This window comes from Sphaeramia orbicularis, chromosome 6, assembly GCF_902148855.1.
Source record: "Sphaeramia orbicularis chromosome 6, fSphaOr1.1, whole genome shotgun sequence".
NCBI lineage: Eukaryota > Metazoa > Chordata > Actinopteri > Kurtiformes > Apogonidae > Sphaeramia > Sphaeramia orbicularis.
The window spans coordinates 36,522,627-36,542,351 of record NC_043962.1 but is presented as its reverse complement, the minus strand read 5'-3'; the positions used below and the strand labels follow the sequence as shown (position 1 = coordinate 36,542,351).

Here is a 19,725-nt window from a genome sequence, read left to right as displayed (position 1 = left end):
CATGTATGAGTTTCAATTTTGTATCATATTTGATACATTGGGTGTCAATGTTAAAATATTATTATTTTTGAACAAACAAAAACATAATATAACACAAACCTGTCTGCCAATTTTGAAAAGGAATTACCAATTTGTTAAAGTTCTTCCTCCTTCCTCATTAATGAGAATCCTGTAGTGTCACTGGAAAGGCCTCTGGTGAATGAATTCTTCCCCCTGGTGGATTATAAGTAAGTAAGTAAATTTTATTTATAGAGCACTTTTCACAGACAGAGTCACAAAGTGCTTTACCAATTCAAATCAGAATCAAATCAAGTTTACAGAGACCCAACAGAATCCTTCAGGAGCAAACACTTGTGACTGGTGACAGTGGCGAGGAAAAACTTCCCTTTAACAGCAGAAACCTGGAGCAGACCCAGACTCCTGAAGGATGGCTGTCTGCCTTGACCAGTTGGGGTTAAAGAGAGAGAGTAAAGGAGGAGAAAAGAGAGAGCAGTAGAGATATAGAGTGACTGGGGGAGAGGGGGGGGGGGGCACATGGAGTACTTTATGATGAATACATAGAGTGTAATCAGTCTGTGGTGGTCCTGGGTCAGGTGGGAGACTAAAAAGCCTTTTTGAACAGGAGGGTTTTGAGGTGTTTTTTAAAGCTCTCTACAGAGTCCATGGACCGTAGGTGTAGAGGCAGGTCATTCCACAGACGTGGTGCCACAGCTTTAAAAGACCTGTCACCGCGTGTGCTAAAACAGGTGCGTGGAACCATCAGCAGGTGCTGTCCTGAAGACCTCAAGCTACGAGTCGAGCTGTAGGGCTGGATCAGGGAAGCAATGTATGCAGGGGCCTGGCCATGTAGGGCCCGGAAAGTTAGCGCAAGAATTTTGAAATGAAGACGATATAGAACAGGGAGCCAGTGGAGAGATTTAAGAATGGGAGTGATGTGGGTTCTCCTATTATCTGCGTATTGCATGTATCTAATTGTATACATCAGATTTTTCAAGAAAAAAAAATCACACTGATCATGTAGAGGGCTTCAGAACTTATGTATCAATTATGATACGTTCAGCATTATAGGGCTAAAATATTAGTCTAAATTAAAATAGAAATACACAGTATGTGTTTTCAGTCATGTATGTAAATTTCATCTGTTTCTCCTTCAAACATGCACGTTTTTTTATGACTCTTAATAAAGTCAGACATGTCCCTGACAAGTGTGTTTTCCACTGATAATATGGACAATGCATTTAGACCTGGGGTGAAGGTAGCACAAGTAGATCGCATGGTGTTGAAAAATAGAAAATCAATGTAAGGGTTAAAACATTACAGCGCTACTACTTGTACTGGGAATCGATCCGTTAGTCTTCCACACTGAAGCCAGTTGTGATAACCGCTGAGCTGTCCAGCTGTTTAGTCCTAACTCAGTAGTATTACTTAGGGACCTATTCACTGATTCTATTTCTGAGGAAGGTCTAATTGATTGATTCTTTTTGGGATGTGACGTTTACTCCTGTGCAAGGTTATAATAGTTTTGGATTTTTTGTTATAGTTTAGTTTTATTTAGTTTAGACTTTTTTTTCTCTTATTCAGGTAGTTTTGATTTGTTTTTAGAGCAGGTTTGCTAGTTTTTATTAGTTTTCATTTTCTTCTAAATGCTTAGTTTTAGTTCAGTTTTAGTTTTTTCATATCTTTTATCTTCTTCTCCATCATATTCACATAAATCCCATACAGGACTCTGCTGATTTCTCCCAACTTTAGTCTCTATGTCGCCAGGTAGAGTGGGGGCGAGAAGACTAAACTCTAAATGTCAAGTGCCGTATGGTGCCGCTAGCTAAAATTGCTAGAGCAAAATAAATTGATTTCGAATCAATCCAACATTGACAAAGACGAAAACAAAGGGAATTTTATCCATAATTTTTATACATTTTAGTTAGTTTTGTAAGCACACAATACAGTTTCAGTTATAGTTTTTTTCTTGTAATTATAGTTTTTCTTTATTTCAGTTAACGAAAATGTTTTTTCAATTCTAGTTTTCATCATTTCATTAGTTTTCGTTAACGATAATTACCTTGCTCCTGTGGGTGGTGCTTTCTGCACCCCGAGGCTCTCCTATCTTTTGTATTGGAGGGGGTCTACTGCACAGGAGCCATTTATAACCAGAGTGTATTATGGTAGACGGAGAGCCTTGGGTGGAAGAAACTGGAAACATGACCAAAAACATTTTCAAAGCACACTTGAATGCAGATTATATACAGTACTCACTGGTTGTATCATGTATAGCTTGTTTATTTAAATATTAATGTTTTTCTATTCATGTGAGACAAGTGGGGTGGCCCCCTAGCACCCTCTATTGACAAACCGCCACTGCTTGTCATATAAAAATGTAATTTCTTCCAGTTTTTATTAATTGTGTCAACTTTGGTTCCACACATATAAGTCATCTTCTCCAAAACAAAAATATCTTGAACCATTTCTATCCACTGATCTCGGTCTTTGGAGAGTTCACATTGAGCAAATACCTGGTAACAGTTTTTATAAACTCATAAAACCTTAGAGATCTTCTTTCATCAAAACATCTACAATGCTCCCAAGAACAGGTATTTGGAATTTAATATCCCAGAATTATTTTAAAGGTCGCATTTTGCCAATAGTCTCAGTTTTGTAGTTATAGAAAGTATGTGAATGATCAGCCTCCATCATCCCACACAGTGTTTTTGTGAAGTGAGTTGCCTCCTTTTTATCCTGCCTCGTAATTCTTCCAACAGAATTCCATCCATATGGCAGAATTTGATTGTGACTCACACATTTGATACCATTCTTCCTCTGTACTTTGGATCTTCAACTCTGCTCCCCCTTTTTAATTTCATGTATAATGTTGTTATTTCCCTTTGCTTTTTCTTCTGTTTGAATGCATTTACCATCGCACCAGTAGCATTTTATCTTTAATCCATGCAAATTTTTTGATTGCAACTATATTTTTACTCTGCTTGAGGTTATGAGTTTGTTGTTGTTAGTTTCATTATCTCTGGATAAAAAGCTTATTTTTTCTTTATCTGGGGTTATCATGTTTTTTCAAGAAAACCATGATATATTGATATAATGATAATCTGTCACAAGAAAAAGACTAATATAAGAGTTATCTCCAACAGGAAGACACATTCAAATTAGTGACAGTGTTTGATCTTAATTGAAATAGAGTGTAGTCTGTTGCCTTGATCCAACCTTTTCATCTTAAATCAGTTGCTGAAGTTGTCAAGTTGCCATTTCAACATGTTACTATGAGACTCCTTATGTCTGATAAACAGTACAACTCTTTAGTAGAGACAGTTTTGTTGGGTAACAGGTGGATTATCTGTTATCTCAAGATAACAAATCTTGTTTTCAATGTAGCAAAACAGTTAATCCAAAATGAGCTTTAACCCTTTCATGCATGAATTATCAGAACCTTTGTCGAGATCTTTTCTTGGGTGTTTTTATTCCTCATTAGGCATGAAAAAACAATGCAATCGAGTTTTTTTTTTTTTTTTTCATGGATTTACAAAAATGTCCACTTGGCTACACCGTGCATTTTATTCTTGAAGCACAGAAACATGTATTTAAAACCCAATATCAGAAAGTGATATGAAAACAATGAAATAAAAACATTTTTAATGCTGCTAATCTGATGTTTTCTCACATTTCAACATGCTCTAATACTAGTTATGACTCACTTGATTGATTGATTCGATTGACTGATGTATTTATTTTGAATATGAATGTCAAAACAGAGGAAAATAAATAAAACACTTAAACATAAGACATATAATACATATTCGAAAAGGAGTGAGAAGAAGCATAACTTACAAAATCCCACCCCTTCTCCTTAAATAATTAATAACAGTAATAATCTTCCTAGTTCATGGAGATAATATACAAAAAAAAAACAAAAAACTTTTTGTATTTGAAAAAAACTGTTAATGACAGTCTAACAATTAACAATTGATTTACACTCAAACATATCACTGCAGATCAGGTTTATCAAGAACAGCAAAGTTACAGTAATGGTATGAATGTCAGTGTATTATTATGGGATGGTGCATAAGTGTCCACTGTGTCGGCTGAATATGGAACTAAAACAACAAAATCCATGAATTTACAAGAGAACAGCTGGAGAATAACTGTCCACTGTAGTGACCACTATGCAGGAAAGGGTTAAAATCTTGAGATAACAAAATAATGAACTTGTGATCATTAGATATCAGCATTGAACAAGAATTGCTAACATACCCATTCTTGGTTTGGTTTTCCTCTGACCTTAATGAACTAAAGAGAGATAAAGAGAGAACAAGATCTCATTGTTTGGTTGTTTCCTCATTTTTCTTGCTCATAGATCAGCAGTTCCATGCCTCTATGGCTTCAGACAACTGTTAAAACTGATTTAAGATGAGGATATTAGATGAAGGAGTACGCATTATTGATCAACACATCAGACTGTGCTTCAGTCGAGGTCTAACAAGCAGAAGCTGCACTGTGAGTTTTATTAAATATAGATTAAAATTCAGATTTCTCTTGATAAGTTATCTAGCTGTTTTATTAAATCTACTTTCGGTCTTCTCAAGATAGCAAGACAAAACATCATATTATCATGAGACAAAATCTGAAGTATGAAAAAAAAAGAGAAAAAAGAAAATTGCAAGCACAGCCGTTGCTCTTTGCTTTCATGCGTGGCGATCAAACAAGCGATGTGTTTTTGCTCTATACTCTACATGACTTGAGAAAATGGGTTTTGCAAATTCAATAACTTTAAATTTACCCCACTCAATCCACTTTTGTTAAACAACATCTTCATTGAATTCCTATAACTGGACAGCTTTTAAATGCTCACAGAGCTGCTGTGAAATTACTCAGGTGAATTTTAATCAATCAATTTGGAAAAGTGCTCCAGTAGCTTTCAGCGCTGACAGCAGGAGAAAAAGGATTTAGAAGTGAGGGTGTGTTAATTTTCCTAAACGCACCACAGCGGACCTGAGCCCAGACTGTTTCATATTAAAGCCGTAACAGCCTGAAGGGCAGTTTTTACAGGGATTATTGGGACTTGAGAAGCCCATAATGGTGTTGCTGTTGCTGTACTATCAAACCTAATTACACAGATAAACCAGCAGTGTGAGCTGTAAAACAGTTGTTAAGTGTGATCCCGGTTCTGTCCTGCTGATCAATAATCATGTTTAAAGGGTTTGCTCCTACACAGCTCAAAAGGAAATGCAAGGCTGAACCTGAGCTCAGAGTCGGGCCTGGATCGATACCGTCGTTAAATGCTGATTAATACCCATCACGGCTGATGAAGATGAATGCTGGCAGCACATGGAGTGATGATACGGCTGTTTACAGAAAGGTGGAAGGATATGAATTTGGCTCCAAATCTCTCATTTCTCTATCTGAGTCAGTGCTATTCTATCTCGGTACCTTTTATCTGTCTGCCCGGCTCCATCTCCTCCTGTCTTCTCTTTATTAGTCTGAGTTAGAGAAGCATGTTGCTGCTGGATGCTGTGTGTGTTAGATCGTCATTGATTTCTTCTCCTCAGTGGATAAATAGTGCCATGGTTTGGAGTTCAGTATTTTTTTTTTCCACCTATCCTATCCAAAAGAGCCAGTCTTTGGAAGATGTGGTCCATTAGTGTCAAGCATTGGTGGTGCAGAATAGGGATGTAACAACATGAAAATTTCATATCACGGTTATTGTGACCAAAATTATCACGGTTATCATTATTATCACGGTATTATCGAAATTGTGCTCAAAATGTTCAAAAAGTACTAATACACACACTGAAATAACAAATAAAATAATCGGCACAATGTACCTTCTGTTGGCAGAAACATTCAAATATTAACACTTAGTGGTCTGAGCTTATTTTGGTCATTTTTCAGTTCTTTTGATTTAGCCTTTATATGCTATATAAACAAATGTTTACTGTACCCATGTTTGGTATCTGTTTTTTCAGCACAACCTCATCTATATCATCTGCTAATTATTTTTTTTCACTTTAACCTACTATGAAAATATAAAAGGACAAAAAACATACAAAAAAAATCTAAAATCTGATTTAAAAAATGTATTTAAATTTGTAATAAATTAAAACTATACTCAAATATTTGACATAAAAGCATACCTTTACATAGGGTTTTTTTCCCCTAAAAGTGTGATAACCAAACAAGGTTATCATGATAATTAGAATTTAAACGGTAATACTAATCGTCTGCAATTTTACCGCCATTTATCGTTACACCGGTAATCGTTACATCCCTAACTGCACCCATGTTTGGTGTCTGTTTTTTCAGCACAACCTCATCTATATCATCTGTCTATTATTTTTTTCACTTTAACCTACTATAAAAACATAAAAGGACAAAAAACACTCAAAAAAAAATCTAAAATCCGATTTGAAAAATGTGTATACTTTATTGCATAAATAACACAAAGATGCTTAAAGAACCTTTTCAAAAACTTTAAAAGTGAATATTGGTTCCAAGTATTAGGTATAGAAAATCAAATTTGTAATAAATTAAAACTATACTCGATTACATAGGGTTTTTTTTCCCCTAAAAGTGTGGTAACTAAACAAGGTTATCATGATAATTAGAATTTAAACGGTAACACTAATTGTCTGCAATTTTACCGCGGTTTATCGTTACACCGGTAATCGTTACATCCCTAACTGCACCCATGTTTGGTATCTGTTTTTTCAGCACAACCTCATCTATCTCATCTGTCTATTATTTTTTTCACTTTAACCTACTATAAAAATATAAAAGGACAAAAAACACACAAAAAAATCTAAAATCCGATTTGAAAAATGTATATACTTTATTGCATAAATAACACAGAGATGCTTAACGAACCTATCTAAAGACTTTAAAAGTGAATATTGGTTCCAAATATTAGGTATATAAAATCAAATTTGTAATAAATTAAAACTGTACTCAGATATTTGACATAAAAGCATAACTTTACATAGGGTTTTTTTCCCCTAAAAGTGCGGTAACTAAACAAAGTTATCATGATAATTAGAATTTAAACGGTAATACTAATCGTCTGCAATTTTACCACGGTTTATCGTTATACCGGTAATCGTTACATCCCTAGTGCATACATACATGTAATACTAAGTGGAAAAGGATCACTTTGTTTATCCAATAATTTTGTGGCTTATTATTTTGTAGCAGTGTTTTTCCTATGTTTTTTTTTCCTGCTTCTACTATTACACAGTGGTTTGTGGTTGTTTGGTTGCAGGTGCAAATTCAGTGGTAGTGTTTTGTTACTGAGGTGTTGTTTTTTTTATATACTCTTTTTCACTCTTGGGTAAAAAAAAAATCAATATAACCAGTCTATTCTCACTCACTCCCTATGAGAAATTGTTTTATTTATTAGTGTTCATCAAGTACCAAAACAATCCTAACATAAAACTAAATGAGCCAAATGTTCATAATAATAGAACTGAATGTGCACTGAAAGCACAAAACAGAGAGCTTAGACCAAAATTGAATCTAACAAGTTATGTTATGTGACATGAATGCACAAAAACAAATATATCACAACATCAAACAGTAAAGATTTATCTGTTTCATTGTGTTAAGTCTCAGTGTGTAGATGTCTCTAACTGTGTCTAATCACATAAAAATAGAAATGGTGTTTTCTTCACATTAGACTGATGCAATAAGAGGGAACAGGTGTTGTCCATGTTACAGCCTACAGACAACTGCTTCTGCTTTTTTTATTTTTATTTTTTTGAGTATGGAATTAACATCCACATGACTTGCAGTTTCAGTGACGATCGTAGGGGAAATTATAGGGGAATTTGGTCGCTTGGAATTTGCAGCATCTCCACCAGACATCGAGAATCAAACACTTAAAACACTTTGAAATTGTGGGTATATAAGACATTTAAATGTTGTGATTTAACAGTACATAACCTGGTTAAAAAGTGATGCATAACTTTACACACTCCTGTTCTGGATCATCCACAGGCTCGCACTCATCCATGCACACTGATAGACTTTGACATATTGATTGATTGATTATTTATTTCATACTTATAAAAGTAGAGAAAAAAAGGAAGAAAAAGACACACAAGGAACATAATGACTGTACAATATTTTTAATAGTGGTAGTAGTAGTATTTGTTATATATATATTATATTTTATTATAAACCGTTTTCAGTTTTCACCCCTTGGTCAACTTCTGACCAAAGGGGGATTGTAATTGTTTAGTCATCTGCCTGTCCGTGTCTGTCCATTCGATATAATCGCATTATCTGAAGAATCCATTGCCGTATCTCCACCAAATTTACACTGTGGATGCATCTTGGCATGGAGTAGAAGCCTATTGAAAATAGATGACCTTGACCTGCTTTTTCAAGGTCAAATTGCCTTGCACAGTTATAATATCTGAGTACTTTCAAATATAAATATGTATGTAATAAGTTTTACACAAAGAAAATCTAATTTAAATTATAGGGCAGTAACTTTGAACAGAATCTCTTCTGGAGACACACCAGATCTATGACACTTTTCAGTCTGGGTTTAGACAACGCCACTCAACAGAAACCGCACTATTAAAAGTGTCTAGTGACATCCTGATGGCGGCTGACTCCGGGAAATCCACGGTCTTGGTCCTGCTAGATCTCTCCTCGGCCTTTGACACAGTGGACCATACCATAATGATTGAGAGACTGAGGGACCTGGTAGGGATGTCAGGTCATGTGCTAGACGGGTTCTCCTCTTACCTGACCGGCAGAAGCTTCACTGTATCAATAAACAACTTCCAATCTGACTCAGCGGATCTACTGTGTGGTGTGCCCCAAGGCTCTGTCCTGGGACCAGTCCTATTCTTACTCTATGTCCTCCCACTTGGCCACATTATCCAACAGTATAGTGATGTCTCCTATCATCTATTCGCGGATGACATCCAGATATACTGCTCCTTTAACTCCTCTGAGCCCCACAAACTGAGTTCCTTAATCAACTGCTTGTCAGAGCTGAAGCAGTGGCTAAATGAGAACAGCCTCCAGCTGAACTCCAGCAAAACTGAGACCCTCATCATTGCCCCGGATAGTGCAATCCCAGGGATCAAACATCACCTTGGAGACCTGAGTTCCTCGGTAAAGACAAAACTGAGGAATCTGGGTGTCATCTTTGACCAGGACATGTCTTTAGAATTCTACTCCAAACACCTAGTCAAAAACTGTTTCTCCCACCTACGCAACATCTCCAAACTCAGATCTATGGTGTCCACAAATGAGCTCGAGATGATCGTTCACGTTTTCGTATCTTCTCGCTTAGACTACTGCAACAGCCTGTTTACATGCTTAAACAAGAAGGAGCTGGCCCGTCTACAGTTTGTCCAGAACTCTGCTGCCAGGCTCCTGACCCGCACAAACAGGAGAACCCACATCACTCCCATCCTTAAATCTCTCCACTGGCTCCCTGTTCTATATCGTCTTCATTTCAAAATTCTTGTGCTAACTTTCCGGGCCCTACATGGCCAGGCCCCTGCATACATTGCTTCCCTGATCCAGCCCTACAGCTCAACTCGTAGCTTGAGGTCTTCAGGACAGTACCTGCTGATGGTTCCACGGACCTGTTTTAGCACACGCGGTGACAGGTCTTTTAAAGCTGTGGCACCACGTCTATGGAATGACCTGCCTCTACACCTACGGTCCATGGACTCTGTAGAGAGCTTTAAGAAACACCTCAAAACCCTCCTGTTCAAAAAGGCTTTTTAGTCTCCCACCTGACCCAGGACCACCACAGACTGATTACACTCTATGTATTCATCATAACATACTCCATGTGTCATCCCCCCCCCCCCCCCCAGTCTCTCTATATCTCTATCGCTCTCTCTTTTCTCCTCCTTTACTCTCTCTCTCTCTCTCTTTAACCCCAACTGGTCAAGGCAGACAGCCATCCTTCAGGAGTCTGGGTCTGCTCGAGGTTTCTGCCCGTTAAAGGGAAGTTTTTCCTCGCCACTGTCACCAATCACAAGTGTTTGCTCCTGAAGGATTCTGTTGGGTCTCTGTAAACTTAATTTGATTCTGATTTGAATTGATAAAGCACTTTGTGACTCTGTCTGTGAAAAGTGCTCTATAAATAAAATTTACTTTACTTTACTATATTTGGCTGAGGGGGATTAAAAGTGCACAGCACGTTGTTTATAATGTTCTGACGTACTATCATCTGTATTATATGTTACTATTACTGTCATGATTACAAGGTTCAAGGTGACTTTATTTGTGCCTGTGGGTAGATTTGTTTTGCAGCAAGCTTTCGCTCACTGCCAGTCACTGTGTGCGCATGCGCCCAACACAAATCCTTCGAAAGAATTACAGTGAAGATAATGCAAGCACATACATCACATACATAAGACATAAGACATTATTAACACAGTACACATGGTCACATGATGGAACTTTTTCAATGGATTTGGTTGTGGGAGGAGGACAGGAAGAGAAGAATGTTGTAAGGCAGACGAAGATGGGGGGGGGGGTTAAATGCTTGTATGTGGTGACTCTTTGAAAGTCTATTTGTGTATGAAAAATAAGAGACTCAGACTTCTGTCCTTATCAGTTCAATTCAGTCCTGAGTCTTGACCTTACCATCATTTATATTAATATTTTATATTATGATAATTGTATAATATAAAAATTGGATTACTGTCATTATAATCATCATCAATGCATCACTACTACAACATTATATCAATAATAATAGTAGAATCTTAACAGCAATAACAATGACATTAGATCAAATGTTTTTATTTATACTAACTTTAAATACATTTAGATCATCATATGTATCACCATATCAACTATTATCAATAATGATAATAAAAACATTATCAACAACAATAGTTCCAGTAACATCACTGAAGAATCACTGGAAACAGACTGAAATAAATATAACATACTATATAAAAAATATTTTAAAAATGAATGAATAATGAAGTGAATACCTATTATATATTATATATATTATTAAAATTGAAAAGTGAATATCCACCTGCTGAACAGTAATCATACAGTATGATTGACCAAGGGATGGACTAAAGCATGAATGGATGACATTTTAGGGGCTGGAGGTCAAGGTTATTGACAATCTAAATTATAGATCAGTAAAGTAAGAAGTCTGTCACAAATTATTTATGATACAGTTACACTGGATGCATCTGAATGAACTTCGGGATCTTTTTATTTAAGAAATAGTGATCGTGCAACAACACTTGACTCATTCTGCTACCAGGCTGCACAGTAGAGATGCAGATTCACCTCCTCCTCCTCAGCCTCCAGGGAGCCGCTGTGCTGTCCATCATTATAAACAGTCTGTGGTCACAATTACTGAACTCTAACAGCGTATGAGCAAACACTAGGTATCAATATTCAGGAGTGTATCCCTGCTAAGATAATTAAAACCATGTTTAGTACAGGAGTACAAGAGTGCAGAGACTTTTTGGTCATTACAGCTGTCAATCACCCATTTTAAATCCCCCCTTCACTGAAAAGATCTGTGATCGGACAAAATCTTCATGGGCTTGATATTTTAAAGCCTGAAAACAGAGCCAAGAGGAGGTGCAGAGGCTTTATTTCTTCTTGTCTTCTGTTGTGACGTTTTGCCTTATGATGCTAATAAATACTGCAGACTAAAGCTTTATGTACTTGCTTTGTTTGTGAAATCAACTCTAAAGGGTCGTTTGTCTGTGGTGACTGTGCTTGTCCTTTATTCAGGTCTCTGGTGAGAAGGTAGTTTTAGAGTTGTACAGACCCTGTGCCTCCTCCCTGGTGAGGAAGCAGGAAAAGTGATCTTGTGAAGGACAGAACAAGCTATTGTTAAGATGTTTGCAGGAAAAAAGCTTGTCAGTCACAGGCTCAACCTTTGAATGTAATGCTCCTTTTAAGTCCAGACACAATGCATATTTTGTGTTATGCCATTACTAGGCTGAAACTATGTCTCCTACAGTTCTTTCTTTATTGATATTTTTGGGCTATTATTGAAAAGGAGACAAGAAGCATCCTGGGACCGTAACCATTGTGTTGTCGGGCCAAGCTGGCATTAGTTACTTCCTGCAGCTGCAGATTTCTGTCTGTTCTGGAAAATGAAATGAGGGCTGAGGCTGCTATTCTCCAAGGCTTCTCCTTAATCTGCTGTTTCTGGATTGGACCTCATTTGTACATTACTTTGGACAAAAGCCTCTGCCAAAATGAATTAATATAAACTGTAAAAAACTTGATGAGCTCAGCCTGTCTGACAGCCTCAGTAATGTGACAAGAAGGTAATAAAGGACCTGCAGTGGATTTACCGAGGCTGTTTCTGAAACTGAGACTCCTTCATGAACAAGACGTCTCACTGAGATGTCTTCATTCCCCACTTAACAACTACCTATGACAAGGTTCAAGGTTTGAGTTGCATTTTAGTGGCATTAAGGGCAAAAATTCAAGTTCTTGGTTATGGACTGAAAATATATCAGTTTAAGGTCAAATTTTCTCAGGAATCTGAAATCATTTATGCAAAATCTTTTGTGGTTTTCAAATCACTGAGCCTTTATTGACACAAGGTTGAAACAAAAAAACATGCAATTTCACCTATGCACTACTTGATTCAACCGTTTAATTTCTGTCATAAAATCAAACATAACATGCTTTCTTCTCTTCATTTGTGAGCTTTGAATACTCCCCAGGAGGCTTTTCTTCCTCCACCTCTGGATGACTTTCGTCTTGGCATCTTAGCCCTATTCAGTCAGTCTGAAATTTATATATATATATATACACATATATATATATATATATATATATATATATATATATATATATATATATATATATATATATATATATATATATATCAATTAGGCATTACTCCATAACATGTGTAAGAGTTGTTTTATTAGTTTAACTATAAACTGATATATAGAAGCCTTCCTGAAGTGATTCTGGCTGGTTAAATTGGCTTCATCATTGACAGAGCAAGTTAAAATCTAACAAATTGGTGGGCAGTTTCAAAAATTAATATGAAAATTTGGTTGTAAAAAAACTTGATCTCACTTTAGGAAAGTAAATGGGCCTAAATAATATAAACTAATTGTAGCCCATGTAGGTGGGCATAATTGGTCAAATTTTGGAGGCTAGATATTGAAAATTGAGTGAATGCAAGTTTTTTTTTTTTACAATGGTATGTATTTTTTTCACAAACTAAAAACTGATGGGGGTAGGGTTAGTAAAAGTAATGATTTTACTTATCTAATATTAGAATATACTTAATTGTTGGGTAATGCTTTATTCACAACAGAAAAAGAAAGATAATGGTGTATAATACATACAGATTTATGGTAATATCAACGCAAGAATTATAAGTCAAATTCTTACCTAGAAGTCAAAAAATCCAAACAAAATTGTCACAGGATGTCTTCTGAGGAACTGGCTGATCTGAAATCATTGACTGAAATCAGTGAAACTGACACTCATTCAAAAGGGCAGACCATAAGCTCTTCTTCTATGGTTAAAAGTAAGCAAGTTCAATGAAAATTTACAAGCAGCAACAGGATTAATATGGATTTTCAAATTATTTGTCACTGAAAAAGGGTCATTTTTGCCCACTTTTCAGCAAACATCATGCAAAAAGTGATACACATTTTTTGATGTTATATTCTGAAACTACAAAATTTTTCCAATGAATTCAACACAAGACACTGTATGAAAGGTATACATTTATTCCACAATATTTTTTCCACAATAATGATACTCAAAGTTTCAGCCTTATCCTACTAAGACTTTTGCAGATTCTGATAGATTCAGATTAAATGAAATGCATGTTGTTTATCTTTTATTTCTTGTTCTAACCTTCACCTCTCTTCCCCACAGATCTGATTATGAGACGGAGTACGACAGATACCCTGATGACCGCTACAACAGGTACACAGCCTCCTCAGTTCATTTGTTGGTGCAGACTGTCAGCCTCATTAACCAGATAGGGTTTTTAAGTGAAAATCGTACACCATCGATATCTTCTCCAAGCATTAACTATGGTGCTGCACCATGTTCGGATCAAATGGGCAGGTTTTCTAATTTGTTTTTCCTCAGTGTTAAATTCAATCATATCGATTTCAGTTTTTTGTTTTAAATGCATTTCTCTATAGTCGTATCCAGTGGTGGAGGAAGTGTGATAGCACCACATGTGAAAATACTGTTACAAGTAGTGGTCCTGCAACAGTAAAGCTGCAGTGCTTGATTATCTTTTGTACAATTTGGCAAAAAAATTGCATGGTTACATTTCAGTATATTGTAATTATTGTATTGTATTATTGTATTTATTGAGCATGAATGTTACATGGTGCATATATTGTATATACATGGTACACAGTGTTCACATAACAATCACAGAAGTTCCTTCAAACAGTGCTCATCCCTTCTTTTTTTTTTTTCTTCCCATAATTTACCCCCCACCCCTCTAAGAATATACAGGACACAAACTCACAGAGAGAGAAAAGAAAAGTAAATAATAATAATAATAATCATCATCATCATCATCATCATCATCATCATCATAATAATACCAATAGATAAAATAAAATAAAAATAAAACATATACATAGGTTCACCACTGTTATAACCATGCGGTATACACTATGTTTTGCATGGACAAATAACTTAAGTGCAAATGTAAAGCAAATAGTATATTGTAATTTAAGTGGGTTTAAAGCACATGGGACTTCTGCATCTATTTCTTGCTTCTGTTTTCAGAAAATCAACCCCATGACACCCTGATTTTAGACAAAGACATTTTCAGACAAGTAGGAGGGTCAAATTTAGAATGAACCTCTGTAATTATCAATGGCAGATCATATTCTTCCAGTTGAGACCTGGATGTGATTCTACTGCTCTAGTCCATGGTTTTGTGAGGACGCTTGAAAATGTATCATCCCTTTTCTATACCAACATGAAACAACTTCATATATTCTGTCTTTATCTGTATTCATATGTATCTGTATTCATAATAAGTCTTTTGATTTGGACTAAGAGGAGAAAGCTGCAGAAGGAAAGTGTGGGTGTTGAAAGTCTGGCATTTTCAATCCTGATTTCAGCTCCTGTAACACTAATTAAGTACAAGTACAAATGTATTACCATGAAAAAGTATTACCATCAGTATTATTATTATTATTATTATTATTATTATTATTATTATTATTATTGTTGTTATTATTGTTATTATTATTGTTATTATTATTATCATTATTATTATTATTATTATTACTTCCAGGCTGTAGATGCAAGAGGCAGTTACAGACTTAAATTTTAGAACCTTGAAATCATACACAGGATAAACATAAACAAAATCCAGTGCATTGATTGCTACTGGTTCTACAAAAACTGAATAGTAAATCAATGATGTAATACAAGTTAAAAACAAAATTAATTTCTAAGACATATAAATACATTGCACAAAAACACTATAATACTGATACTGTTGCCTAGTAACATCCAGTATAAAAACACTTCGACAAACATGTAATATCTTCTCACTTTGGTCCTGATCCAACGAAATGATGCAGCACTAAACAACCTCCCGTCCTGACTCAGACTGTAAATTTTCTGTTGAGAGCAGGAAATTTGTTGCTCTTTGAAAACATGAACCACCTCAGCTCTCTATTTGTCTCTGGTGTGCACAGGCAGGACCTTCTCCTGTCTGATAGCAGCCCAAGGCAGAGTCTGAGGTTAGGAAACAATCCACCTCTCAGAGGGTAGAAAAGAAACAGTGACTGGGTGCAACTTTGACTCCCTTGTTATATCCAGCTGAAGAGTCATTCTGTGAAGATGAGTGCAGCTGCTGACCTTCTCAGCTTGTATTTACTCTACACGGCAGCAAAACACACAGGAAAAACACACCTGCGATGAGAAAATACTGTCATACAAAAGAACATACAACTAAGGCTATGTTCAGACAGCAGGTCTGAATGCACAACTCAGATTTTTCTATGAAATCCATTTTTTTTTGTGTGCTTGTTCATATTACACATTAAATGCAACTTCTATCAGTTTTGAGTATGAACTGAATGTGACCCTGAAGTGACCCGCATGCGCAAAAGAGGTTCTGACGTAATACGTGACCACGCAGGCACGCACTGTGTTTATGGAAGTAACACTCCTGGGACGCAGAATTGTGATGTTTGTCGCATTTCAATGACGTAAAGGTCAGATAAATGCGACCTGGCCGTTCAGACTGAAGGCGCATTGCAAAAGATCAGATATGTATCGGATTTAGGACCACATATGAAAATGGCCTAGGTCGGATTTGTGCTGTTCAAAAGATTGGGTACAGGTCACATGTGGGCAAAAAAGTTGGATTAGGGCAGTGTTTCGGGGGGGGCGGCGTGAAGGCTTTCCACGGGGGGCATGGAATCATTCCTAGGTGTTTATTTTTTCTTCAGGTTAAAACATGTAGCAGGTGGAACTAATGTTTTAGCGTTGGAGCATTCTGGACTCATTTTAGGGACGTACAACAAACAAATCTACTGCCATGGTGATCTGACACCAGACTAAACAAAGGGTTTAGGTTTGGAGAGTGGACAAGGATTGGACTGGAAAAGAAAAGTGTGCAATGTTTCTGTTTTTGCACAGTTTGTACAGTTTGCACTTTGATGTTCTGAGATGTGCAACGTAAACGGGCTCATTGCCGCCACTGATATTGTTAAAATGTTCATCTTTGTTACCAAAATGTGTTTGTTGTTCTAAAAATTTTTTTTACCTTATTGTCATAGTTTTAAGATAATTACACATTTCCTATTTTTATTCTGAAAAATAATGTCTCAGGGAGCAGTCTTGTTGAGTTCATTTGTATTGTTCAATCAAAAATCTACGTTATTTTTAATTTGCACAACAAATTATTCAAGAAAGCAAAAAGTATTTTTACGATATTGATGTTTCTTTCAATAAAAGTAATAATTGCACCACAGGTACAATGTTGTTGGGGTTGAGGGGGGCTTGGAGATTTTTCGTGCTCCAAAGGGGGGCCCGACAGAAAAAGATTGAGAACCACTGGATTAGGGCCACATGTGCGTGCAGTCTGAACATAGCCTAAAAGTACACTGATACTGTGGTCCTGTAATCCAGTCAAATGCCACAAAGTTTTTGCTAGGATTTGCCACTTTTTATGGTCAGTTTAAAGGGGTGGTTCTTGGCTCATCAGTGCAGAACTTTTTATTGTATCAGATGAAAAGAAAAGAAAGGGGTTTATCTTACTTCAGACCCATAGCTACATGTAGTAGCAAGAAAAAGTATGTGAACTCTTTGAAATTTCCATTTTCTGCATGAATTGGTCATAAAATGTGATCTGATTTGCATCTCAGTCATCAGTATAAACAAAAACAATGTGCTTAACCTAATACCACACAAATTATATTTTATGTCTTCCCTTTATTGAGTGCACTCACAGTGCTACTGGAAAAAGTAAGTGAACCCTTAGGCTAATCTCTCCATAAAGTTATAATTAGAGTCAAGAATTTGCAAACCTGAATTCTAATCAACAAAATGAGATTTGATTCATGCATGGATCCACTTTGACTCATGAAAACACTCAAACCTCTTGAGTTTACTGTTCTCAAGACGGATATCCTCATGCGAACCATCGAGAGGTGTCAAAAGTATTCACATTCATTCCTCAGGCAGAAGTGTAGATACTAGGGTTTAAAAAGACTTCTGTAGAAGTTGAAGTATCAACTCAAGCTTTTTACTCAAGTAGAAGTGTAAAAGTACTGGTTTCAAAACTACTTAAAGTATTAAAGTAAATGTAAGGGGAAACTAGAAGCACTCGGAGAGCGCAGACCTCCGCCAAGGCTGATCAGTGCCCCCCCCCCCCCCCCCCCCCCCCCCCCGTGGCCCCCCCACCCCCGATCACCACCAAAATTTAATCATTTCTTCCTTATCCCATTTCCAACAAACCCTGAAAATTTCATCCAAATCTGTCCATAACTTTTTGAGTTATGTTGCACACTAACAGACAGACAAACAAACAAACAAACAGACAAACAGACAAACAAACAAACAAACCCTGGCAAAAACATAACCTCCTTGGCGGAGGTAAAAATGTCATTAGGACCAAAGCTTAGGCGGTGCCACAGGGGCCTGTAGTGCACTACCCCACCTCCCCAAAAAACATGTTTCTAAAGGCCATAATGACTATAATATTATATTAAAATGTTAGTGTTGAAACATTTGGGCTGTACTAGTCTACCTGTTTCAGCTGCATATATGGCCTTTGAAAATGAAGGTGTTTTAGTCCAATGCAAATGTATTAAAGGCAAGGCAAGGCAAGTTTATTTGTATAGCACATTTCAGCAACAAGGCAATTCAAGGTGCTTCACACAGGACATTGAAATAAAAAGGAACACATTTAAAACATTATAAAAGAAACATGTAAAAGGTGATTAAAAACAGCAAGTAAGAAAACAACACATCAAATCCCAAAAAATAAATAAATAAATAAATAAAGACACACACATTAAAGTAAGAGTTGCAGTGCAGAGTTTCAAAAGAGAATATAAAATTTAAAAAGTCAAAAGCCTTTTAGTCAAAGGCAGCAGTGAACAGGTGAGTCTTTAACTTTGACTTAAAAGAACTCTGACTCTCAGCAGACCTGATATTTTCTGGTAGTTTTCTGGTAGTTTGTTTGATATACGGAGCATAGAAACTGAACGCTGATTCTCCATGTTTAGTTCTGACTTTTGGAACACAGAGCAGACCTGCACCAGATGACCTGAGTGAACCATATATGTGCACTACTGAGCATTAACATGGAGTGGAAGATATGATGACCAGTTGAATATAAGTATTGGAATGGTGCAAAAAGTCAGACGCGACTGATCATGTCCAAACCAACAGGGTGTCGGAATGGTAGATGTTTATACTTCTCATCCAACCACAATCAAATTCACTCTATCCAGATGGTGTCATTTATCTGGATTTTTTTTTTTTTTATTTGAACAATGACAAGCCAGAATGAAAACAAGCCTAAAGCAAACAGGAGTAACAAGGCTGTTTTTAAAATGTAAGGAGTAGAAAGTACAGGGAATTACATGAAAATGTAAAGAGTAGAAGGAAAAAGTCGGCTGAAAAATAATTACTCCAGTAAAGTATAGATAACCAAAATTTATACTTAAGTAAAGTAACAAAGTATTTGTACTTCATTACTTGACACCTCTGGAACCATCCCTCACAAAAAGAGATCTTTGAAGACCTTAAATCAAGAATTGATGATTTGCATATGATTGGAATGGGTTACTAAGTAATCTCAGACTGTGAGGATTCACCAGGCCACAGTTAGACAAATTGTCTGCAAATGGAGATGATTTCAAACTGTGACTACTCTCCCTAGAAGAGGTTGTCCAGCCAAACTGACTCCAAGGGCACAACACAGAATGCTCAGTGAGGTAAAAAGAACCCTAGAGTAACAGCTAAAGGCTTGAAGGAATCATTGGAACAGGTTAACGTCTCTGTTCATGAGTCCACAATACGTCAAACACTGAACACATGCACATGTCCAGTGCATGACAACATGGAGGATGCAGCTTTCCAACAAAACATCACTTCCTGCCTATAGTTTTTCAAGGAGTACCCTAAAACTTCCAAAGTTATTATTGTTAATGAAAACTAACGAAATGACGAAATCTAGAATTGTAAAAACATTTTCGTTAACTGAAATAAATAAAAACTATAATT

At 36.4% G+C, this 19,725-nt stretch overlaps 1 protein-coding gene across 1 annotated transcript in view; it reads left to right on the top strand.

The window, feature by feature from the left end:
* LOC115421273 (RNA-binding Raly-like protein) overlaps positions 1-19,725 on the top strand; it is a 118,180-nt gene that overhangs the window by 39,810 nt on the left and 58,645 nt on the right. Inside the window, exon 3 of the mRNA XM_030137077.1 lies at positions 13,876-13,926. Coding sequence (XP_029992937.1) covers positions 13,876-13,926 — 51 coding nt within the window. The remainder of the gene's footprint in view (positions 1-13,875; positions 13,927-19,725) is intronic.